At 43.9% G+C, this 25,525-nt stretch overlaps 1 protein-coding gene across 1 annotated transcript; it reads right to left on the reverse strand.

The window, feature by feature from the left end:
* Positions 1–339: 339 nt before the first annotated feature.
* LOC149438367 (olfactory receptor 51E1-like) lies at positions 340–1,385 on the reverse strand. Its single transcript, XM_089659915.1, has one exon. It carries the CDS (start codon positions 1,288–1,290, stop codon positions 340–342), a length of 951 nt encoding a protein of 316 aa, XP_089516041.1. The 5' UTR covers positions 1,291–1,385.
* Between the last annotated feature and the right edge of the window lie 24,140 nt (positions 1,386–25,525).

Genomic DNA, 25,525 nt, shown 5'->3' on the forward strand with positions numbered 1-25,525 from the left:
ATGACAGACTGCACCCCCACCCCCCCCAAGGTGGCAAGCTGCAACCCCAACACCCCTCCCCAGGCTGCAACCATCCCCCCGCCCCCAGTCCATTAAGGGGTTGTATAAAGAACATTAACAGGAACACTCTTACAGGCCTCTGTTTTTTACAGAATCTTCAAAAGGTAAAAAGGGAATTTAGAAAAGTAAATGGTTTGAAATAAAGGTTATATATATATATATATATATATATATATATATACACATTGTATTTATAATAAATTTTAATAAAAAAAAAAAAATATAAACATAATCTCTACAATGGTAAAACTGTTGCTGGAAAAAAAAAACTGATTTTTATTATATTATTTTGCCAATCATTTTATGCAGTTTGGATAGAATTTTTTCTCTAAGAGCTTTGGTCCTTATTCCATAGATCAGAGGATTTACAGAAGTAGCTATGCTGGTACCGATCAAAGGTATGATAATATCAAGCTTGGTTGATGCAGAACTATTTAGACTGTACCTGAAAATAATGAACAAGAGGTTGACAATATAAATGGAGAAGGCCAATATGTGAGTCACCAATGTATGCATGGCTTTCAGAGAGGATTCTGCAGAGAGTTTCAGGCAGATGACAACTGTCTTTATGTAAGAGTATGCTATTAGAAGCAAGCAGCCAATCAAAGTTAACAAGCTCACAGTCGTTCCATACATGACGTTAATTGTTATATCATTACAAGCAAGCGGTTGTATAGATACAGTTTCACAAAAGACATTGTTGATATTTACCCCACAAAAAGTTAGCCTTAATGTCAACAATACACTCACTGTTATTTCCAGCGCATTGAAAAAATATATGGCAAGTGATATTTTTTTAATTGTGTTGTTGGTCATCAGAGTGTGGTATCTCAGTGGGTGGCCTACAGCCAGATATCGATCATATGCCATTGCTGTAAAAGTACACATTTCAACCCATGAATAAAGCTGTAGACAGAAAGATTGACAGAGACATCCTGTGAATGAGATGGATGAGCATCCAGACAACAAGTCAATGGCCAGCTTGGGGAAATATGTTGCGTTCCCGAACATCACATTCACAACCAAGACACATATTAAGATGTACATAGGCTCATGCAATCTTTTCTCTGTCCAGGTTACATAGACAATCATAGAAGTCATAAACAATGTGACCAAAAATAGTGCAAGAGCAAAAAAGGCACATAAATATCGAAATGATTCAATCTCAATAAGTCCCACCAGAACAAAGTTGGTAATCGTTACAGAGATATTCCTAGGAGAAGAACTCATGACTTGGATTTATGTCTTGCAAAATCAACATTTCCTAAAATGTTGTATTTAATTTAAATACTATAAATTGAAAAATGTAATTCATAGAGGCCCTGTGGATGACAGTGCTACTCTTGTTGTATTGCTTTCTCTTGAATTCAGTTGGGCTTTTATAGGTTTCATAAAGCTGTGCCTTCGCTCACATTTTAGATTTAGAAACGTTTACTATCACTGCAAGTCTTCCCAGTGGACCACAGCTGTTACAGGTGCTTCAGATGGCCTAATTAGTATCAGAAACATAATGAAGTTGTTTGCGTTAATCTAACAAGATTTCCCATGTAACATGTAAAATATTATCAAAAAGTGAACATAAATTTGGGATTAAAAAAATGAACTGATCTTAGTTTTGCATAGTTATGGTTAAAAAAAACAATCAATCACGCACAGTCATGTAGGGAACCCAGAACAAGGTGAACAGCCTACATCCACCACTGTACAGTACTATTTCCAGCAACATTTGATTCTGGCATCACATATTTTGTAGATGTAATCGTTTTTTTTAACTTCTACATTAAAATGAACTTAAATACAGTAGCAGTACCCCATTCTGATTCTTTGAAAAATAGTTTTTGCTTTGTTTGCACAGGACTTCTTCCATCGCAGTAGGGTTATGATGCCATCTTCAGATGACTGTACACTGGCAAAAAAAAAAATTCCATACCAGGCAAAACCTTTCCCAGCTAGGCATAGCCTCACTTTTTTGCTAGTGTCTTAGGTGATGGTCATGTTGGTCCATTCTCTGCACATTTTACTTTTATTTTTTGTTCTTTCTTAGCTGTTTTTTTTTTTCATTCTACCCATCAGGAACAGGAAACTAGCTATATCTAGATCTTCTCCTACAGCCTGCAGTCAAGAGGAATGGTACCCAGAACATGCTATGGAAACGTGGAAGTGACCTGTAATATTGCTATTTGGCACTGGACACTGTGCGGATAGGACTTGATTTTACATTGCCTGCTGTACCAGCAGGGTGAGACACATGTCCACAGTGGTAGTCCACAGGGTGGTGATACTGGTATCCAGAGCAGAAGCCTGGGCCTGTTTGCCTTCTCATGCCCTATTTGTCTGCCTTCTTTAGCTCCTTTATTTTTTTTTACATCTGGGCTGCAATGCCGTTCTAAACTGGCCTAAACATTACACCACTGTGTAGTTCAATGGGGATGGGCCAGGGTGTTGGCGTCATATAACCACGTGGAGTGTGTTTTTCCACCCTCACCCACCTTGACTACTACAGGAAAGGTGCACATGTGCCTGTGCATTGCATCATTGGGGAAAAGGAAAGGGTGGAGCTGTCCTGCTGCCGCCATCCTGAGACCCTCTCCTTGTAATGGCTGGGGAAGAAGCACATTCGGTTCAGTAGTGTTACCAGTGCCAGGTGGACAGTTTGCTGGATTAAGTGCAGTAATCTTTTTATGTTCTCCCAAGGCTATTATTCTATCATTGAGGCAGTGGTACATTTTGGTGGGTGTTAACCCTTTTTCCTCTCAGCTATCTGTGCACTATAGTGTCACTATCAGAGAGGACTCTGATAGTGACACTATACTATAGGACTCTGATTGAAACAAGCCTTGTCTCAATTCATTCAGATAGGTGGGGGAATTGGGGGGGTACAGTTACTCAATTCCTCTCTCTAGTAGGAAGGCCTCTAGTCATAGCTTCCCTGGCAGAATCTCCTCCTCCTATGGGTCAATTTATTCTGGGTGATTCTGATTCCCTCTACTTCTGTGGTATTTCAAACCCATTCTGTGCACCTTCCTTAGACTGCTTTGTGTCTGGAGAAGACGTTTAATTGCCTAATGCTGGTCTCCCACACCAGCTTTCTGGTGTCCTTTCTGGTTTGCACTGCTTGGGTTCTAAATGTATACTCTTTCCTTTTCCTCATGATGAAGGAAGAACCACCTAAGGATCTGCTAGATGGGGAAGAAGAAATAGGTTCTCAGAAGATTGTGGATGTTGACCTATCTTCCTCTGAGGAACCCAAGGGCCTGGGAGTGATGTTGACTCAAAGGCCATTTTTAGGTTTCCTGGTGGGGGTAGTTCAGACCAACTTGAAGTTGCTGCTCCTGGAACCACCTGATGAAAAGGTCACCAGTTTAGGATTCTGGCACCAGTCTCATCTCCCACAATTCTCTATTCATTCTCATTTACAAGAAAACACTTCTTGTAAATGAGAATGAATAAAGAATTGTGGGAGATGAGACAACACGTATATGCAGAATGGGCTCCCTCTCCAAAGGTGTTTGCCCCACCAAAGCAATTTGCTCAACAATGCATTATGGAAAGCGAGTTTGGCCTTGTTCACATGGGGCGTACTATACCATATGCCACAGGGATGCAAAGGTGTTCTCTGCATCCTTGTGAAGGCAATCCCATTGATGTCAATTGGAACACTCTGTAAACTCATACTGTCTGCATTCAGAGACACACACTTGCACCCACACCCACACAGATGTCATGTATGGACACAGCTACCGTGTCCATACAGCCACTGTTTAGCAATTGACATCAATGGAAATGCCTGTCTTGGGATGCTTGTAACACCTGTGCATGCATATGTGGGTAAACATAGCCCTCACAAGGCTGTATGGTATAGTGCACCCCATATGCACATTTACAAAAAAGTGGCACATGCAGCCTGTGGATCCTACAGTTTGCTATCTCAACAAGATCCTGATGGTCCCTGTTGATGAGGTGCCGGAGTTGAAAGATGCTATGGATAATAACCTTATTTAAGGCTTAGTTTGCTCTTTGGTTGCAGATGTGGAGTGTTTCAGACCCTCAAATTGTGGGCTTGATCGATATTAATTGGTCAGGATTCTGAGTGTCAGGGAATGCGCATGCGCACTCGCACATGTGGGTGCGCGCTGTCACTAATGCTGGCGCGAAAAGGGCTATTTAAACTGGCTGCAGTAGTTGCCCCATTGCCGTATGGTCTTTTCCTTGCTCGTGTTCCCTGATTCCTGTGATTGTCTCCTGATACTGAACCAGCCTGTTCCTGATCTTCGCTTGATTGCTTCCTGCCCTGACCTCTGGCTTGTCTTTGGATTATTCTCCTATCTCTGCTCCTGTCTGATTGATCCTCCCTTACTGCCCTGGCCTGTGACCTGACTACTCTTCCTGCTGCTGCTGTAAGCCTAATCTGCCTGACTGATATCGAACCCGGCTCATCTGACCCTGCATCCTCGGCACGCTGCGCTCGAATATCCATCCGGCACAGCTACATCAGAACACTGCTCCTGGCCTGCAACTCATCAGCTCACCTGCTATTACCGGACTGATCACAGGCACTCATACCCACACCGTGCCCCTGCGACCGCTGTCTCACTATCAGCAGTCCTTGAGCCGGAGTTGTACGGGAAGCCTGCCTCTGCACGTCAGGCTCACTATCCAGGTACATGATAGTACCATACGGCCATGTATGAGCCTGGAAGAGGACCTTCGCCTCTGGATGAAATATGTCAGCATCTGGCAGCACTGACCCAAGCAGTCAAAACTCTGCAGGAAGGATATGTGCACCTGGAGGAACGCATGCAGACGCTGGTTACACCTGCTCCTGTGTCTGCAGCTAACTCTGTCCCAGCCACAGCCGGGACTCCTCTCACTAGTGAGAACCTCTCACTAATATTGTTGTCATAATGCTGCCTCCTGAACCCCGTGTACCCACTCCTGAGCGGTTTGCTTTAGACCGAAACAAGTTTAAAGCGTTCCGCAATGGATGTCAGCTCTACTTCAACCTCCAGCCAAGAACTTTCTCCACGGAAAATGTTAAAGTGGGGTTCATTATCTCTCTGCTCCAAGGTGAGCCACAAACTTGGGCCCATCATCTGCTGGAAAGTAAGCACACACCTGAGTACTATGACAACTTTCTTTGATTCAATGGCCCAGCTGTATGACGATCCACAGCGGACCGCCACAGCAGAAGCAGCCTTACATGCACTCCAACAGGATTGCCGAGCGGCCGAGGACTATGTCACAGACTTTAGACGTTGGAGTTCAGACACTAATTGGAATGATGCTGCTCTGCGTCATCAGTTCCGCCTGGGTCTTACTGAGGCCCTCAAGGACGAACTTGCCTGAGTTGGCATATCCAATTTACTGGAGGACTTAATCACTCTATCCATTCGGATTGAGTGTCGCCTACGTGAACGCAGGTTAGAGAGGTCCACCCAAGTTCTCAGGCCTACATGGATGCTACCCACAATTCCAGTTCAGCCCAGTATATCACACAGAAATTCTGATCCTGGGACATCAGACACACCCAAACCTATGCAGCTTGGTCTGATTCTTCCATTGCTAACTCCTGAGACACACCAACGCCGTTGAGTAAACAATCTCTGCCTGTACTGTGGAGAACCCGGCCATTATGTGCGTTTCTGCCCTGCCAAGCTGCGTAAGTGCATCTCCTTGTCTTCAACTACCCACTCATCATTACCTGCCAGCTCAACTCATATGGCTGCTCCTATTTCCTTCCAGCTTCCCGGAAGAACGGTGTCAGTGACCGCCATTATTGATTCTGGGGCCTGTAGCTGCCTTATCGACCTATCCTTTGCAGTCCAGCAACACATCACTCTGCAGCTAAAGGAACAAGGACTTAATATATTTTTAGCTGATAGGTCCTGCATAAAAGCTGGGCTGGTAAATAAAGAGATCCCGCCACTACTGACTACCATCACTACTCACCATCAGGAACTATTACCCCTAGACGTGATTGCCTCTCCCTTGTTTCCCGTCATCTTGGGCCTACCATGGCTACAGGCTCATAACCCACAATTGATTGGAAGACCGAGAAAATCCAGTTTTCATCCCCATATTGCAAGAAACACTGCCTGTGCATAGCACCTCCATCTACCTCTACACTACTTTGCATAGACTCAGATACCAAACTTGCCCAAATGGTCCCACAAGCCTACCATGGATACCTGGATGTCTTTAGCAAGTGAGGAGCAGATAACCTTCCTCCTCACTGACCTTACAATTGCCCGATCGATCTGAAATATCCTTTGGGCGCATTTTTCCCCTCTCTGAACGGGAATTAGGGGTATTAAAGGAATATATTGAAGAAAACTTTCAAAAGGGGTTCATTCGCCCTTCCACATCTCCAGCAGGAGCGGGAATATTCTTTGTGGAAAAGAAGGACAACTCCCTAAGGCCTTGTGTGGATTATCGGGAACTAAACAAAATTACGGTAAAGAATCGTTACCCCCTTCCCTTGGTTCCTGAACTCTTCCAAAGACTTAAAACTGCAGTCATCTTTACAAAACTAGATCTAAGAGGAGCCTATAACTTGGTCCGTATCCGGGAGGGGGATGAATGGAAGACTGCTTTTTGTACTCGATTTGGCCATTTCGAGTATTTGGACATGCCCTTCGGATTGTGCAACGCACCTGCCACCTTCCAACTTTTTATCAATGATATCTTCAGAGATTACCTTGACATCTTTGTCACAGTCTATCTAGATGACATTCTAATATTTTCCTCAACCTTGGAGATCCATCGAGAGCATGAAAAAAATGTCTTGGGACGACTTTGTCAGCACGGACTTTACGCCAAGGCCAAGAAATGCAAATTCGAGCAACAGAGTATACCATTTCTTGGGCAGATCATTTCCACAGATGGAATTAAAATGGACCTGCAGAAAGTCTCAGCTATCTTGGACTGGTCAGTCCCTTCAGATAAAAAAGGCATCCAACGATTTGTAGGCTTCGCCAATTTCTACCGGGAATTCATTAAAAACTTCTCAGCCCTCATCTCACCCATTACCCAGCTCACCAGACTAGGAGTCCGCTTCCACTGGACTCCGGAAGCACAGGTCGCCTTCGAAGCCCTGAAGGAACTATTTACAGCCGCCCCTATTTTGAGCCATCCAGACTCCACACTGCCTTATATTCTAGAGGTAGACACTTCAGAAAATGCAGTTGGGGCAGTCCTTTCCCAACGGAAAGGACTCAAGGAATCAATGCATCCAGTAGCATTTTTCTCAAGGAAGCTCTCTCCAGCTGAAAAGAACTATGATGTAGGGATTGGGAGCTTCTGGCAATTAAAGTAGCTCTGGAGGAATGGAGATACCTGCTAGAGGGGGCCACACACCCGATTTTAATTTATACCGACCACAAGAATCTTGAGTACCTAAGGACTGCTAGACACCTTAAACCACGTCAGGCCCGATGGGCATTATTCTTCTCAAGATTTACCTTTCACATCACCTATAGGCATGGATCCAAGAACACCAAGCCCTCACTCATGTTCGAGGATCCAAAAGATACCCCAATACCAGGTGTTATGGACCACCTGGTGTACTCTAGCAGTCCCCAGGACAGGATTCCCCAGGGCGCGGAGTCTAAGCCCCAGTCCGCTTGTTCACCAGAGCCCCTGATGGTGGGGATGGGCTTGGAGCGGACAGTGACCAGGTCGCGGCCCCTGAGTACACCCACCTGAGGTAGAGGAATCACCGGAGGTAATGACAGGTAGAGAGCCTGACGTGAAGAGGCAGACAGGTCTGGAGAGTAGCAGCTAATCCGTGCGGGTCAGATGGATGGCTGAGCAATAGCGTGGTCAAAACGGGCCAGGTCGGTAACAGAGGGGTCAGCGTGGTACAAGGCAGCAGGCAGAAGAATAGTCAGGTCACTCGCTGCGGTCGGTACCAGTAGTTCAGATCAGGTAGGGATATCCAAAAGAGAGGTCAAACTTAGCCAGGGGTCAGAGCAGGAGAAGTCAGCAGAGGTCAGGTCCAAGCAGGTCAGCAACGAATCTCAAACAACGGGAACACAGGAACCAGATCAGACCATACGGCAACTTGTGTCTGTGCAGGGCTGATTTAAGTAGCCCGCCCTGCACCTGACAGGTGCAGCCTAGGTCCTAGTGCCTGCCCAGCACCGTCATAGGCGACGGGTGCTCCTGGGTCCTAGTGCCCTGATGCCTGCATGTCTTGACAGACACCTACGCATGTGCAGACCCATGCGTTGCAATGGTCCCTGACACCAGGCACCATTTTGCCAGCAGGGAATTTCCTGTTACTGCAGACAAGTCTATTATCCCAATTACAGCAGGCTTCGGCAGGAGCATCCAGCCCACCCGGAGTTACAGTACAAAGCAAGGATGGACTGCTATGGAAAGGTGAGCAAATTGTGGTACCCAAGGAAATGCAGACCCTTGTCCTTGGATATTGCCATGACCATTCTTTAGGGAGTCACTGTGGGGTCGCCAAAACAATAGAGCTGGCACAACGCACATTCTGGTGGCTGGATATCGGAAAGGATTGCAAGGCTTATGTAAACGCATGCACCATCTGTACCCGAAATAAGAGTACCTGAAATAAAGCCTGGGGATTGCTCAGACCTCTTCCTGTACCTGACAGACCATGGAAGATGATATCAATGGATTTTATAGTTGAACTCCCACCGTCAGAAGGATTTACCACCATCTTTGTGGTAGTAGATCAATTATCTAAGATGGCCCATTTTTTGCCCCTGAAAAATACACCCTCCGCTTTTGAAACTGCTCGGGTCTTTATTAAAGAAATTGTCAGGCTTCATGGGATTCCTGTAAACATTGTTTGAGATCGAGGGGTGCAGTTCACATCAAGATTCTGGAAGGCACTATGTGAAACTTTGAAAATCGAATTATCTTTTTCTTCAGCCTATCACCCACAAACCAATGGACAAACTGAATGGACTAATCAGACCCTGGAGCAGTACATCTGGTGTTACACTTCTTTTGTCCAAGATGATTGGGTATCACTCTGCTATTGGCGGAATTTGCATACAATAACTCCAATCATGCGGCCACCAAACAATCCCCATTTTTTGCAAATTATGGGTTTCACCCTACCTTCCTACCTGATCTTGTGCTGGAAACTTCTGTCCCTGCTGCTCAAGACATACTAAGGTTTTTTTTCTACTAATAACAAATTGTTACAGGAGACTGTCACAAAAGCCCCGGAGGACAAGGAAGAACTGATCCTGCACCCAGGAGATCAGGTTTGGCTCACCACAACCAACCTGAATTTGGAGTGTCCTTCAAGGAAGCTGGCACCTAAGTTTGTGGGACCATTTCCAGTAAGACGTAACATGAATGATGTTTCTTACGTATTAGCATTACCGGAATCCCTTAAAGTTCACCCAGTTTTCCATGTGTCATTACTAAAACTTGCAGTACCAGATCCCTTTTCTGATCGAAGGTCAAGGCCTCCTGAGCCTATACAGTTGTGTCCAAAATTATTCAACCCCCACTGAAATTGAGTGTTTTGGCCAGTTTGACATTGCTTTTGATCATTCAGTCATCTTGCTTACATTTACATTAAAGAGGCACTTGTAGGTCAGACAAATATAACATAACAGTTATAATGAAATAACCACAAATGTCTTTTCTGTGCTCACAGCATTATCAGTTTTATTCAACCCCCAAGTGACATTCAATCTTAGTACTTAGTACAGCATCCTTTTACAGTTATAACAGCTTTTAAACGTGAAGCATAGCTTGACACAAGTGTCTTGCAGCGATCTACGGGTATCTTCGCCCATTCTTCATGGGCAAAGGCCTCCAGTTCAGTCACATTCTTAGGCTTGCGCACTGCAACTGCTTTCTTTAAGTCCCACCAGAGGTTCTCAATCGGATTTAAGTCTGGTGACTGCGATGGCCACTCCAAAATGTTCCAGCCTTTCCTCTGCAACCATGCTCTAGTGGACTTGGAGGTATGCTTGGGATCATTGTCCTGTTGAAAGGTCCAACGTCTCCCAAGCCTCAGGTGTGTGACGGACTGCATCACGTTTCCATCCAATATCTCCTGGTACTGAAGAGAATTCATGGTACCTTGCACACGCTGAAGCTTCCCTGTACCTGCAGAAGCAAAACAGCCCCAAAGCATGATTGACCCTCCACCATGCTTCACAGTAGGCAAGGTGTTCTTTTCATCATAGGCCTTGTTCTTCCTCCTCCAAACATAGCGTTGATCCATGGGCCCAAACAGTTCTAATTTTGTTTCATCAGTCCACAGAACACTATCCCACAACTTTTGTGGTTTGTCCACATGGCTTTTGGCATACTGCAGTCGACTCTTCTTATTCTTTGGAGACAGCAAGGGGGTACGCCTGGGAGTTCTGGCACGGAGGCCTTCATTACGCAGTGTGCGTCTTATTGTCTGGGCTGAAACTTCTGTACCCACATCTGACAAATCTTTTCTCAGTTCCTCAGCAGTCACACGGGGACTTCTCTCCACTCTACGCTTCAGGTAGCGCACAGCAGTCGAAGTCAGCATCTTCTTTCTGCCACGACCAGGTAGCGTTTCAACAGTGCCCTTTGCCTTGAATTTGCGAATGATGCTTCCTAAGGTGTCTCTTGGTATGTTTAACATCTTTGCAATCTTCTTATAGCCATTGCCCTTCCTGTGAAGAGAAATCACCTCTTCTCTTGTCTTCCTGGACCATTCTCTTGCCTTCACCATGTTTGTAACCACACCAGTAAATGTCTAGAAGGAGCTGAGTATCACAGTCATTTTAAAGCTGCCTAATTGGTGCTTATTATGCTTGATTGCTGCTCGGTGACATCCACAGGTGTTTTCAATACCTGATGGAAAGCACCTGTATGAACCTCTGTTCTTCAGAGTGGTAGTCTTTAAGGGGTTGAATAATTGTGGCAATGAAGAAACCACATAAGAACCATTTACTACTGTATTACATAAACAATTGATGTCATTTTAGTTGCATTTGGGTAGTTACAACGTCCTTGTAGGATTTGATTCTGAATACAATTCCAAATGTACACTATAGTCCCTAAACCCCTTTACAGCATTGGGGGTTGAATAATTTTGGACACAACTGTAATTGTGGATGGAGAGGAGGAATTTGAAGTTTATAGTTATAGTTTAAAGTTGTTTTCTTGTGTGGAGACACATATGGAACCTTTGTGTATATGTTCATAAATGTGATCCCAGTCTTCTGGCGATAGTCGGAGTTGTAAGTCTGAGCTCCAGGTCTTGCAAGCTTTCCTAGATGGAAGGTCAATGGTATTTTCTAGACAAGTGTAAAGCTTAGATATAACATGTCTCTGGGGAGAGTCTGTTGAGCAAAGTTTTTCAAATGGGGTGAGTGGTCTAGTATAATCTTTTAGATGTGAGGAAGTATGTATAAAGTGGTGGAGTTGTCTGCACATCCACGGCGTCAGGGTTGGCCATTTGTTCAGAAGGAGGTCTCTGGATAAGAACGTCTCGTCTTTGAAAAGGTGATGCAAATTCAAATTGTCTGTGGGGTTAGGCCCGGTGAGAAAGGCATGGGACATACCAGGGGGGAAGTCTGGGTTCATTTTGATAGTGCTGTTTTCTGACTTATCTGATGATAAAACGATAGAGGGGCCTATAAGAAGGTATTTCCTGAACTCAGACAGAATGTGGGAATTTTTCAGCCAAGGAGAGGTGGCGAGCGGGGTCCCCAAAAAAGCAGCTTCCAAATTAACCCAAGACTTATGGTTGCGGTGTGTAGACTAATCTACTATTCTTGCCATGTGACAGGCTCTGCAGTAGCGGGTGATATCAGGTAGTCCAATACCACCGCTTGTCTTAGGCATTGTAAGTTGGTCAAAGCCGATTCTGGGGCATTTATTATACCATTATTATTATTATTATACAGTATTTATATAGCGCCAATGGTTATGCTCAGCGCTGTACAGTAGCAAGTGGGACAGAACATGAGACATGACAGTAACATTACAATACACGAGAGGTTCGAGGGCCCTGCTCTTTCGAGCTTACAATTTAGGAGTTAGAAATGAGTTACATAATGTTTTATAAGACTTAAAGAAGGAATTAGGCAGTTTGATTGGAATCGTTTGCATCAAGTACAGGTGTCTAGGAAGCACGTTCATCTTGAGGATAGCTGCTCTGCCAAACCAAGAGAAAAATGGTTTGTCCCATGTCTGTAGATCTTTGGTGATGCTACTTAGGATGGGTAAAAAGCTTTTGGCATAGAGTTCTGTAAGGTGAGTCGGTAATTGAATTCTTAAGTAAGTGATGGCCTCGGACTGCCATGCAAAAGGAAAATTTGTTTTCGTCTGTCTGACCGTATCTTGGGTTAGGGAAACATCAAGGGCTTGGGATTTATTGAAGTTTATTTTAAAATTGGCCAAATACTGAAATAATTTGAAATCGTGTAGTAGGTTAGGTAACATATTATGTGGGTCTGTCAGGAAAAGTAAGATGTTGTCAGCAAAGGCCGCTATTTTGTCAATTTTGCCATTGATTAAAATCCCTTTGATGTTGTCATTCTGTTTAATGCAGTTCAAAAAAGGTTCCAACGTAAGAATGAATAGTAGGGGGGATAATGGACATCCCTGTCTGGTCCCATTGCTTATCGAAAAAGCGTCTGAAAGGAGGCCATTGACGCTCACTTTAGCTTTTGGTGTTGTATATAAAGACATGATAAAGTTCAAGAGACGTGGAGAAAGCCCAAGGCCAGTCAGAACGGCCTCCATGTAGTCCCATGTCAATCCGCCGAAGGCCTTCTCAGCGTCTAGAGAGAGGAAGAAGCCAGATTGTTTCTTCTGTGTCAACCAATGATGTACATTTATTGCCCTGATCGTATTGTCTCTAGCCTCTCTACCGGGTATGATCCCCACCTAATCAATGGAAATAATGGGGTCTATGATGCGTAGTAAACGATTGGCCAGTATTTTAAATCAACGTTCAGTAGGGAGATTGGACGATAGTTCGCTGGAGATGTCTGGTCTTTGTTTTCTTTTGGTATAAGCGTGATATGGGCTTCAGAATTTAAGGCCTTTATGAATGGGTGTGCTAGGACATCTATGAAGGATATGTAATATGTGTTTATAAGTCCATCTGGGCCCGGGCTTTTACCCGGTTTCAATTGTGTAATGACCTGTTGTAGTTCTGTCAATGTCAAAGCTCCATCTTGTGATTGGGAAATGGATTTAGGAAGATATTGGGCAAGAAAAATCTGGATAATGACCTTACGTGGTGTCCCCTTGTCGGTTTTGGTGGTAAGGGTAGGTTGCAAAGGGTAGCTTAATATTTCTTAAATTCGTCTGCAATATCCACAGATGTTTTAAGTAAGTGACCTTGTTTGGAGTTAAGTTGATGAATGGTGAGTGCCGCTTTTTTAGATTGCAAGGCCCTGGCTAAAAACTTGCCGCTCTTATTTCCATGTTCATAAGAGTTTCTGAGTTAAAGTAAAATTACATTTGGTTTTCTTTTCCACTATGTCTCGAAGTTGTTTGTGTGCCTGATCAAGTTTGGTCGCAGAGTTTACAGCCTTAAAGCATTTATGTGAGCATTCCAGTTTACGTACTTTTTGAAGTATAGAAGTAAAAGATGTCTGAGCTATGCGTTTTCGAGAGGCAGTGATGGAAAGCAGGAGCCCACGTATCACACATTTGTGTGCTTCCCATTGTATGAAAGGAGTCGTTTCCGGGGACGCATTTTCCTTAAAATAATTGGTCAGAGATTCATGAATTTGGAGGGTAACAAATGAGTCCGCAAGGAGAAAGGGATCTAAACTCCATGGTTTGGATGTAAATGGGGCATCGGGAAGATGTAAGGTCATCATGATCAGGTAGTGGTCAGAAAGAATGATTGGTTCAATAGAGGCTGATTTCAATGTGTGTAAGTCTTTTTGTGAAAGAAAAAGATAGTCGATTCTGGATTGACGTTTGTGAGGTGTGGAGAAAAAAGTGTAGTCTTTGTCAGAGGGGTGTAAGGTACGCCATATATCATGGAGAAGAAGGTCATTCAGTTCAATTTTAATATGTTTAAGTGCTCGAAAGGGTTTCGATGAAAAGCATGTCGAAGTGTCTTTCAATGGATTTAGTGCTACATTGAAATTGCCCCCAAAAATCAAGATAGCCCATTGGAATGTAGCGAGCATTTTGGAGATTTTACGGAAAAAGCTCACTTGTGCCGTATTGGGGCTGTAAATGTTGGCTACAGTAAGCAGTTTGTTATAGAGGGTGCCTTTAATGAAGAGGAACCTTCCCTCCGGATCCCCAAGAGATTCAGTAATTGTAAGCGGGAATGTTTTGGAGATCAAAATGGACACACTTTTTGCTTTTACCTCTGTGTTAACTGAATGGTAGACTGTTGGGTAATTGGCATTGGAAAATTTAGGGATATGATCAGCACGAAAATGAGTTTCTTGGATGAAGAGCACGTCTGCTCGCAGGCTTTTCATGTAAATCAGGAGATATGAGCGTTTCTCAGGTATATTTAGGCCTCTTGCATTCAGAGATGCCACAGAAAGTGTATGGTGGGCTCATACAGATTTGTATTTAGTAGACATTGCTTTGCATGGGAGAAAAAGTACTGCTCAGAGTCTATAATTACAGCAGATGAGTATAAGTAAAGAGAAAAAAAAAGGGGGGGGGACGTAGAAATAGTGAAAAAGATAGAGAGGAAGAGTCAAGAAATCAGGAAATAGCAGAGGTGAGAAGTATCAGGCGTTCACAGTAAAAATCCATACACATGTGGTGGGATGTGTTCCTAAAACTTCTCTTATGAAGCAAACTCCGGGGACAGAGTAGTCCAGCTACGCCGTCCTGTATTAAGAATTGTATGTGTTGGTGAGATACTTAATGTATTGTGTGTGGATGTAGAATTCAAGTCGGAGATGTGTCGGACCCAGAGGCGGCCGCTGTGGGGGGGTCGCAGGATAGTCCCAGGAAGATTGTTGAGGATCTACTAGGTATCTTGCAGACAAAAAGTGTGTATAAGATAAGGTCCAATAGAAGGTAGCAATGACACATGGAGATAGGTGGATGTCAGCAAATTTTTGTGAGGAGAGGTGCTCAAATCGTAACAAGGGGTACAGGTAGGAGATATTATATGTAGAGGTGTGTTAGCTATAATAGTGTGGATACTCATGTGCAAAACTAGGGATGCTCACTAATAAGTGTGAAGGTATTACGTTCTGAAGGATGGTTCCTATGTGTCTGGTTGTACGTAATACTGTCTTGGAAAGGTATCGAGGTGGGGCTATGTAACACGATGTGGCATAGTTATACAGTTATAATATTATAGTATCATAAGATAAGCAGTATATATTAGTAGTAGGTTTTGTTCTGTAGTTGCCCATGAGCCATACAGTGCGATCAAAGAAGACAATGCAAAAAGGTCTCCTTATACTGTGTCAGTTCAGACTGAAGATATTCACCTTATATGAATCCTTTCAAGGAAATATCAATTACATAACGCTTTAATATTCAGGAATGCTGGCCAAGGGCCAACCATCTGGTTAAACTGCATCCCTGAAACCCTATTATAAGAGAAATATTGGCCCGAACCGAAGCGTTCTACACTGTGCAGCAGGCCGCTACCACGGAGGCAGGTCAACCCCAGAGTAAGCGAGGTTGTGATAAACCGCTGAAGAGGCATCGTGAATCTGTGGCCTGTTGAGACCGTGGTCCATAATAATCTAAATACACATATAGGAAACTGGAACAACCATAGAGCGAACCGGTAGTATGCATAGCATTTAGAGAAATCCTATGGCTTAGACATAACTTAACACCTTGTCCAAGGGCAGTTAGTAGGTTTGCGTTTGAAAATGACTTGGAACCTGTATTTCTAAGGTAATCACACCCGATATTGGGAAGAATGTGAAGGTAGCCAAAATATGAGGGGAGAGGGAGATGATGTATAGAGGATGGTGGCGGGAAGGGAAGAGGGTATTAGTGCATTGCATATAGTATCTCAAGTGTTCATGTATAAATCTGGGTACGATCATGAACGTGGAGGAGAGCATGATACCCTCCCTTCTCACTGGCCTACCCAAACGAACGATATCCCCACTCCAGTCGATCCTAAACTCTGCGGCCAGACTCATCCACCTCACCAAGTGCTCCACATCTGCCTCCCCCCTCTGCCAATCCCTTCATTGGCTCCCGATTGCCCAACGCATCAAGTTCAAGCTGCTAACCCTGACCTACAAGGCCACTCACAATGCCGCCCCGAACTACATAACTGACCTGATACTCAGATACTACCCTACCCGTGCCCTCCGCTCCTCACAGGACCTCCTGCTCTCTAGCTCCCTGGTCTCCTCCTCCCATGCCCGATTGAAGGACTTCTCTAGGACTTCCCCTATCCTCTGGAACTCCCTACCCCAATCCATCAGACTGTCACCTACCCTCCTCACCTTCAGGCGCACCCTGAAAACCCTACTCTTCAGGGAAGCCTACCCCAACCTCACCTAACACCCGACCTCACCTAATAATTAACCTCCTCCACTCCACCCACCACTCCATCACTCCATCCCCCACAGCCATCTCCTCCTGTGCCACCCTCCCCTCCCTCCTAGATTGTAAGCTTGAAAGAGCAGGGCCCTCGAACCCCTGTTTTGTCTCATGTTATGTCCCCCTGCTACTGTACAGCGCAGAGCATACCCTTTGGCGCTATATAAATACTGTATAATAATAATAATAATGATACTCAGTGAGAGGTTCCTATGAGCTCATATGTAGTTAAGAAGCTCATGAGGAGACACTATGGGTAAGATATGTATCTAGGTATGGCATGGTCACACAATAACAACACCACAGAACTGCAATATAAATATTAAATAAGAGTGAAAAGGCTTGTTCTGGAATAGCTCATGGACCATAGAATATGTTCCCAACAGGCAATTCAAGAGGGCCTTAATAAACCGTAGTATTTCAGGCACAAGTTCTCAGTCGCATAAGATTCCCTGTCTAAGGACATCAATTGCAAAATGCGTTGAGATTCAGTGACTCAGGCTTATGTCGAGGGAATTGAACAGCCTATATTCCTGGATCTCAAACAAATAAAAACTCTGGTCTCAGCCGAGGATACCAGTATAATGCAGTAGGCCATTACTGACCAACCAAACAAACTTCAGAGCCAGCAAGATTATGAACTGCAGCTCTATTAGCACCGTTACCATGCAGCCCGCAGAGAGCAAGAGCTAATGTAATCTCAGTATCTACATTCAAAATTGGTGTAAACATATAATGAACAGATAGTATACATGAGAGTTAGAACAATCTAATGCGATACACATACCCTAGCATCTTATCCCAGGGTGGACAGAAGGTTTTCCATTGAAAGTGAAATGGAACCAGGGTTTAGAGGAAAATCTCGAGATATATTAGGTCAGGTGTGAAAGTACCCATAGAATGGGGGAATGGCGATGCACGGGTGTGGGGAGAAGGGGGGATGGAGAAATGTCATTCCTGACGTGCCTTGCGATGAGCTGGTGAGGCTGGTAGACTGTCGCCAATGATGAGCCTTCATTGTACAGGAGAGGATGAGGTGCGGTAAGATGGTCTGCTTCGCCTTGCTCCTCCAGGGTGTCCAGCGGATTGGGCCTCCATTGGGTCTTCATCTGTCTGAGATTGGAGGTGGGATTCACCGGACCAGTTGGGTATTTCTACTATTAGGATATCCAGGGTCTCGCAAAATGGTGTGATATCTTCCGGGAATCTCAGGAGAGCTGATTGCCCCATGTGTGTTGCTGAGAGGTCAGATGGGAATCTCCAGTGGTAAGCAGGTCGCTGATCACCGTCATTACTAGTATAGTGTTTGTACGGATCAATATATTGATCACAAACAAAACTATACCAGTGCCCCTTAGTATTGGTGTCCCCAAAAACACAGTGTTAGCAGGATCATCCCTGTTCACTGCCAGCACTAGTGTTTAGTCCCAACACTCCCCCTCCCCCACCCCTAACAAGAAGTGCAGTGTCAGTATAATTTGTGATTAATGTCACCTGTAATACATTGCACACAAAACCGCAGTGTTCACAGAATCAGGCCTGATCTCTATTAGCACTTGCCGGTAAATTTTTTTTTTAGTGGTTCAAGCAGTTCCTGACAGCCAGGTGCTCTTTTTCCTGTAAGTCGCACTAGGTACCTGTAAATTTAGAGCCAAAAATGTCCAACAAACGGTAGTCTAGTGAAGAGGCCTACAGGATTCTGAGCAGGTGAGAGTGAAGGGGAAGACTCCCTGACACAATCTGCCCCAGAATACGAACCTGTAGAAAGCAGCGGTACCCTGACAGGTAGCTCAGACGATGGAGAAGAGTTCCCTGTTAAGATCGGGTGTACCCAACCCCATGAAGCTGAAGACTTGTCTCATATGCAGCAGAGTTTTTATACCAGCACTGCAGTATCACTTGGTGATGTGGTGAGTCCCATAAGTGCAGTACAAACTGGTGTGGTGGTAAGCAAAAGTAATGTCCCGCAGCCACCAAGAATTTGCACCCAGGCCCGTAGAGCCCCTAGAGTCCTTCTGTATGTGCTTGCAAATCCTGATTGACAGCCCACAGATTCTGCAGCAGCAGTACTTCCCCCATTCACTGCCCAACCCAGAATTCAGGTGGAAACAGCAAATTTAACTACTCCCCTTGATTTTATGGAGCTGTTTTTCACAGAAGATTTGTACAATTTGATTGTAGGCCAAAGCAATTTACCGTATTTTTCGCTCCATAAGACGCACCGGACCATAAGACGCACCTAGGTTTTAGAGGTGAAAAACAAGAAAAAAAATATTCTGAACCAATGGACTGCAGACACAGTACAGGAGATGACCAGAGACTTGCGGACATAGTACAGGAGATGACCAGAGACTGCGGACATAGTACAGGAGATGACCTGAGACTGCGGACACAGTACAGGGAATGACCAGAGACTGCGGACACAGCACAGGAGATGACCAGAGACAGCGAACACAGTACAGGAGATGACCAGAGACTGCGGACACAGTACAGGAGATGACCAGCGACCAGTTTGTTCCATAAGGGGCACCACTTATACGTGGACAATTTGTATACAAACGTGCCACTATTTAGACATTTGTACAATCTTGGAATTGGCTCGTGTGACACCGTGCAACCTAATCGCTGGGGCTTTCACCAACGGCTTGTAAATACCCGACTTATATAACGCTTTTGTAATTTACAAAGCAACTGGACAAAGTGGATCCTTCCTAAAATTCCAGGAAGAGATCATTACGGCCCTTTTGTATCCAGAAGGTACCGTGGCCCAATCTTCAAATACAGATGTAGTCAGCCGGCTGTATGAGAGGCATTTTCCAGATGTCCTCTCTGGTACCCCAACCCAAAGGAAACCCCAAAGAAGATGCTGTTTCTGTAGCAGACACAGAATAAGATGCGACACTCGATTTTTTGGTCCCTCCTGTCCTGACCAACCTGGTCTCTGCTTCAAGGATTGCTTCCGTCGCTACCATACACTAGTGGAGTATTAGTATAGGGCACATATATACACAGGGTCTCAAAAGATGTTAGGTTGTCAGGAAACTGGATATCACATTTTAGAGAGACCCTAAAATCTGTTTTAAAAAGTTAAAGTTAAAAAAAACCTATTTAAAAAAAACAAAAAATAAAAAGTTAAAGTCCCAAAAACAATAAAAAATGTAAAAAAACAAAAATAGTTATAGTTTATTTTTTTTGTCGTTGTTGTTACTGTTCTACTGTAATGATTCTACTGTTTTATTGTTAACCATTGCTGTTTTCTTTGCAGGAATGTCATTCAGCTACAGCACCGACTGTTTATTCTTACAGCAACAGGAACTTGCTTTCAGTATATACATAAATCAGTGTGGACAGTGCTGTTAGATGAGATTTTTCATCCGCAGTTAAAAAAAGAGCATATATTCCTAAGCATGGGGGCCTGGGGTGGCCAGTGGGTGGATGACCCCTATGCTTTGGCATATATTTTAAAATATTTTTTGGCACATTTCATGTGTGCCTATCATTAGAAGTGGGTGGATGCAGGGAGGTTTATTCTAATGTAGGGCATACCCCACAATTTCTGGCGGAGATTTCTTCTCTTTTTTCATTCAGCCCACAGGCTAAATAAAGAACATAGCATATGGCCCCTATGCTTCAGCATATATATTTTATATTATTTTTTGACACATATTTGAATAAAAAAGTTGTTTTATTGAGTTACTGTTTTATTGTTAACCATTGCTGTTTTCTTTGCAGGAATGTCATTCAGCTGCAGCACTGACTTGTTTATTCTGATTCAGGGCAGTATATTCTAATGGTGGGCATACCACACACTTTTTCTGGCAGAGATTTCTTCTCTTATTTTCATTCAGCCCACAGGCTACATAAAAAAAAGGAACATAGCATATACAACCAACAAGAACCAGCAACGTACTGGTACATCACTGGACTTTGAGTGGTTATACCAGGATGATGCCTGCAGCTATAGGCATCATCCTGGTATCATTTTTTTCAGCTGGTGATTGGCTTTCACGTAAAAGCAATCCTAGTGGCTAATTAGCTGCAGGATTGCTTTTATAAGCAGCAGGAGACGATTCTTCCCCTCACCCGCTGCCTTCCACTGCCTTCTCAAGCAGTTCTGTGCCATTGGGGGAACCTGAGAATGCAGCTGGTGTTTCTGACAGCTGATAATAGAACTGATTGGAAACCGGGATGGTGCCAATCATCTCTATAGTCTATGAAATTGGAAGCTACGAGCATTTCATCACTTCACACCGATCTTGGTGAGATTAGATAATGTAAGGGCAGAGGAGATATCTAGAGTCTGATAGACCCTAGATTTCTCAAAAACGAATATATGACAATGCCCACTGAAGTTATAGGGGATCTTTGCATTGCCTGTGATAGCATTAAAAGTGATTATAAAAAATAAAAATTGAAAGGGACAGTGTAAAAATAATTAAACAAATCAAAATAATTTAAAAAGCACTTTCGCCCCCACATGTGCGCGTGTGCCTGTGTAAGCAAGCCTTGACCCTGTGTGTGCCAGTATGTAAACAGCAGTTGCACCATGCATGTAATTTGGGGGGTTTGGTGCAGGGGCGGACTGACAACTCATGGGGCCCCCGGGCAATTGGGGATCATGGGGCCCCTGTGTCCTTGCCCACACTCAAAACACACCCAAAAAAGCCTAGAAAAGGTACCAGGGGAATTTTATGGGGCCCCCTACTGACCCTGGGCCCTCGGGCAGTGCCTGAGTGCTTGAATGGTCAGCCCGCCCCTGGTTTGTTGCTATCCTGGCATTTCAGGGCCTCCGAAACTGTGATAGGTAGTGAGGAAGTGAAATAAGGAAGTTACGCACCTTCAGGCTTTCAAAGCGGTCATTGGATTTCTGGCTCCTGTATGTGGCTAGGCTCCCAAAAAGTCTCACATGTGGTATCCCCATACTCGGTAGAAGTAGCAGAAAGTATTTTAGGGTGTAATTCCACATATTCTCATGGCTTGTGTGAGCAATATATAATTTAAATGACAACTTTGTGTAAAAAAAAATGTTTTAGTCATTTTCCAAAGACTTGTGGAAAAAAATAAATCTTCTATGGACTCAGTATGCCTCTCAGCATATAGCTTAGGGTGTCTTCTTTCTGAAAAAGGGTAATTTGGGGGTGTTTGTACTGTCCTAGTATGTTAGCACCTCAAGAAATGTCAGAAGTCAGAAAGTAAAAGCTGTGTAAATTCCATTAATTATACCATAGTTTGTAGATGCTATAACTTTCACACAAAGCAATCAATATAAACTTATTTGTATTTTGTTTACCAAAAACATGTAGCAAAATACATTTTGGCCTAAATTCATGACAGAATTTGAGTTTTTGGATATTTTTTAAAACAGAAATGAGAAAATTTTGTTTTTTTTTTTCAAAATTTTTGGGCTTTTTTTGTATAGCATGAAAAATAAAAAGTGCACAGGTGATCAAATACCACCAAAAGAAAGCTCTATTTGTGTGAAAAAAGTACATAAATTTCATTTGGGTACAATATTGCATGACTGCGCAATTACCAGTTGAAGTAGTGCAGCGCTGTATAGCAAAAAGAGACCTGGTCAGGAAGGGGGTAAATCCTCAGGAGGGAAAGTGGTTAAGCTGAATGGTCCCATTTGAAACTTCCTTCATGGGATATCTCTTTACCTTTGGTTGTTGCAGTCATTAAAGAGTCCCTAAAATTAGTAACAATGGCTTTGAAATGACAGAGCTCACTTCTTTGAGGACACATGGGTGTACAGTATGCCGTCTGGTCCAGGTGCTTTATTCACCATTATTTTGCCTAAATGCTTCTGGACCATGTTAATTCTGAGCCACTGTGGATCATTTTCGGTGTTAGTACTATCCTCATTAATGACTTGAGCGTCTCCATTTTCCTTTGTATGCACAGAGCTGAAGAAGGTATTTAATAAGTTTGCCTTCTCTTTGTCCCCAGTCACCCACTCAAAACTATCTTTTAAAGAGCATACATGCTAAGACCTGACTTTTTTACTAATAGTATATATGAAGAATTGTGGGATGTTTGTTCTCTTTTTTGCAATCTGTCATTCAGTTTCAATTTTTGCAGCTTTGATGTCCCTTTTATATATTTTGTTATACTCTTTGTAACATTTATATTAGCTCACGATTAATTAATTTAACAACTAACCCCCCCCCCCCTTAATAGTATAAATCTAGAGCACCTTTATGGGGAAGCACTTTGCTGGGGGGAACATTGCAGGGGTTTTTTAATTTAGTGATTCTTTGTAGAAGCAGGGGCAGACTGACCATTTGGAAACTCGGGCACTGCCCGAGGGCCCAGGGTCAGTAGGGGGCCCCATGAGATGCCCCTGGTACCTTTTTCATAGGCTTTTTTGAGTTTGGGCGAGGACACAGGGGCCCCATGAACCCCTATTGCTTGGGGGCCCCATGAGTTGTCAGTCCGCCCCTGTGTAGAAGTGACTCTTTATGCAAGTGATTTGCACTTCAGACTCTGCACTTCAGTGATTGCATGAAGCGAGCATACAGTACATAGCAAACTACATTGAAAAGCTCTCTCTCTCTCCTACTCTGTACCATGCACTTTCTACCACTCCTTCTGGCAGTTGTTTCTGCTCTCCTTAAAGTCTCTTTCCTTCATCCCTCTTCTTCACCCCACAGTTTAAATACATCACCCTCCCTTCTGTCTTCTCCCAATTACTGCAATCACCAACTCCTTCAGGACGCTGATGCATGTCCCCTCATCTCACTCCCGTATTACTTCCCTCACCCTTCTGCTTATCCTAACCTCTGGAGATATATCCCCAAACCCTGGGCGTCCATCCATTAAGTGATCCCAATGCTCCCATCATCCTGCACCCTCTTACAACAGAGCTTAGTCTCCATTCCTCTTCTTCCCAAAGCCAGGCTCCCCTTTTCCTGTGCTGTGTTCTCTGGAACACCCACTTTGTATCTAACAAACTCACCTCCCTCTATGACCTCTTTATCACAAATTCCTTTAACCTACTTGCCATTACCGAAACTTGGGTTCATGATTCTGACTTCTTCCTCTGCTTCTCTTTCCCATGGTGGCCTTCTCTGGACTCACTCTCCCAGACCCAGTGGAAAGAAGAGAGGTGGAGTAGGAATCCTCCTTGTCCCACAGAGCACCTTTCAGGTACTTCACCCACCTCCCTCTCTGACACTCTCCTCTTTTGAGGCACATTGTATATGTCTATTATCTCCTTTTTCTCTAGGAATTGCTGTGATCTACAGGCCCCCTGGACCAGTATCTACTGTCCTTGATGACTTCTCTGCCTGGCTACCCTTCTTTCTTATGAATTCCCCTCAATCATCCTCGGTGGCTTCAACATCCCTTTTAATGCTAACACTCCTGCCACTTCTAAACTTCTTAATCTAGCCTCCTCTTTTGGCCTGAAGCAATGGATACAGGCTTCTACTCACTATAATGACAACACCCTTGACCTTGTATTCTCCTATTTATGCACTTTGTGCAACCTCTCCAACAGCCCTCTCCCGCACTCTGATCACCACCTTATTATCTTCACACTCTCCCTGTATCCCACCTCCTCTCCCTCCAACCACCTAACAATTACCCATATAAACCTTAGCCACCTTAACCCTTCTCTTCTCTACTCTGTTACTGACCACCTCTTTGACAAAATATCACCCCTGTCCTGCCCAGATCTAGCCACTTCTGTCTACAATAGTTCATTGTCATCCTCCCTAGACAAGTTCACCCCCATCACTACAAAAACAGTTAGCCCCGACCCCTACAACCTTGGCAAACAGATGACACCAGAGGTCTCAAAAAGCATAGCCGCACTCTTGAGCATCTGCGAAGTAAGACTAAATTTCAGAAAGACTTCAACCAATATAAATCTGCCCTCCAGAAATACTATTCCTGCCTCCACAATGCGAAGCAGACCTATTTTCATGACTCTATTTAACACCATTAACTCTTATCTACCTTCAACTCTCTTGTTCATCCTCTACTGCCTCCCCTTTCTAACTCACTCACTGCCCAGGAGATCGCCAATCACTTAAAAATGAAAATTGATACAATTCATGAGGAGGTATCCGACGTGCAAATACCTCCCTTACTTAACACTCCACATCCACAGGGACAATCACTACTTCCCGCATTCAACCCCGCTACTATAGATGATCTTCAATCTCCCCCTCTCTTACGGCATCTTCTCCAATTCTAAAACATGCACTAGTCAACCCTATTCTTAAAAAGCCTTCACTAGACCCCATCAATCTTAACAACCTACAACCCATCTACTTTCCCCCTTTTCCTCCAAACTCCTTGAATGCCAGCTGAGCAAACCAGCTGAGCAAAAACCTCACTGAGAATAACTTTCTTAATCCCCTTCAGTCTGGATTTTGCTCTCAGCAATCCATGGAAACTGCTCTCCTCAAACTTACAAATTATCTACTAACAGCTAAAACCAATGGACACTATTCTGTACTCCTACTCCTGGACCTATTTGCTGTCTTTGACAGTGGACTACTTCCTCACAAAACTTCACTCTTTTGGTCTCAGTGACTGTGCTCTTTATTGGTTCTCATCCGACCTATTCCACCACACCTTCAGGGTCACTTACAATTCTACTTACTCTTTCCCTCTTCCTTTCCCCGTTGGTGTTCCCCAAGGTTCTGTTCAGGGACTCCCCCTATTCTCAATTTACACCTCCTCTCTGTGTCAATGGATTGCCTCCCATGGCTTTTAATTCCATTTTTATGTGGATGACACCCAAATCTATCTCTCAGCTCACTCCATCAGTCTCCTCATGCATCACTAATCTACTAACAGACATTTCAGCCTGGATGTCACACCACTTCCTGAAAATTAATTTATCCAAGACTGATATTTCTTCCCCTACGTGCCCCCTTCCACTGACGTTTCTGTCACAATCAATGGCTCAACTATCAACACGTCCTCACATTCCATGGTGCTAGGTGTAATC

Source organism: Staurois parvus, unplaced genomic scaffold, assembly GCF_062004578.1.
Source record: "Staurois parvus isolate SC_StPar_1 unplaced genomic scaffold, SC_StPar_1.0 ptg001192l, whole genome shotgun sequence".
NCBI classification, from domain to species: domain Eukaryota; kingdom Metazoa; phylum Chordata; class Amphibia; order Anura; family Ranidae; genus Staurois; species Staurois parvus.

Excerpts from the sequence above, each read along its gene's own strand:
- LOC149438367 (XM_089659915.1), bottom strand. The coding sequence starts at position 1,290 with ATGAGTTCTTCTCCTAGGAATATCTCTGTAACGATTACCAACTTTGTT.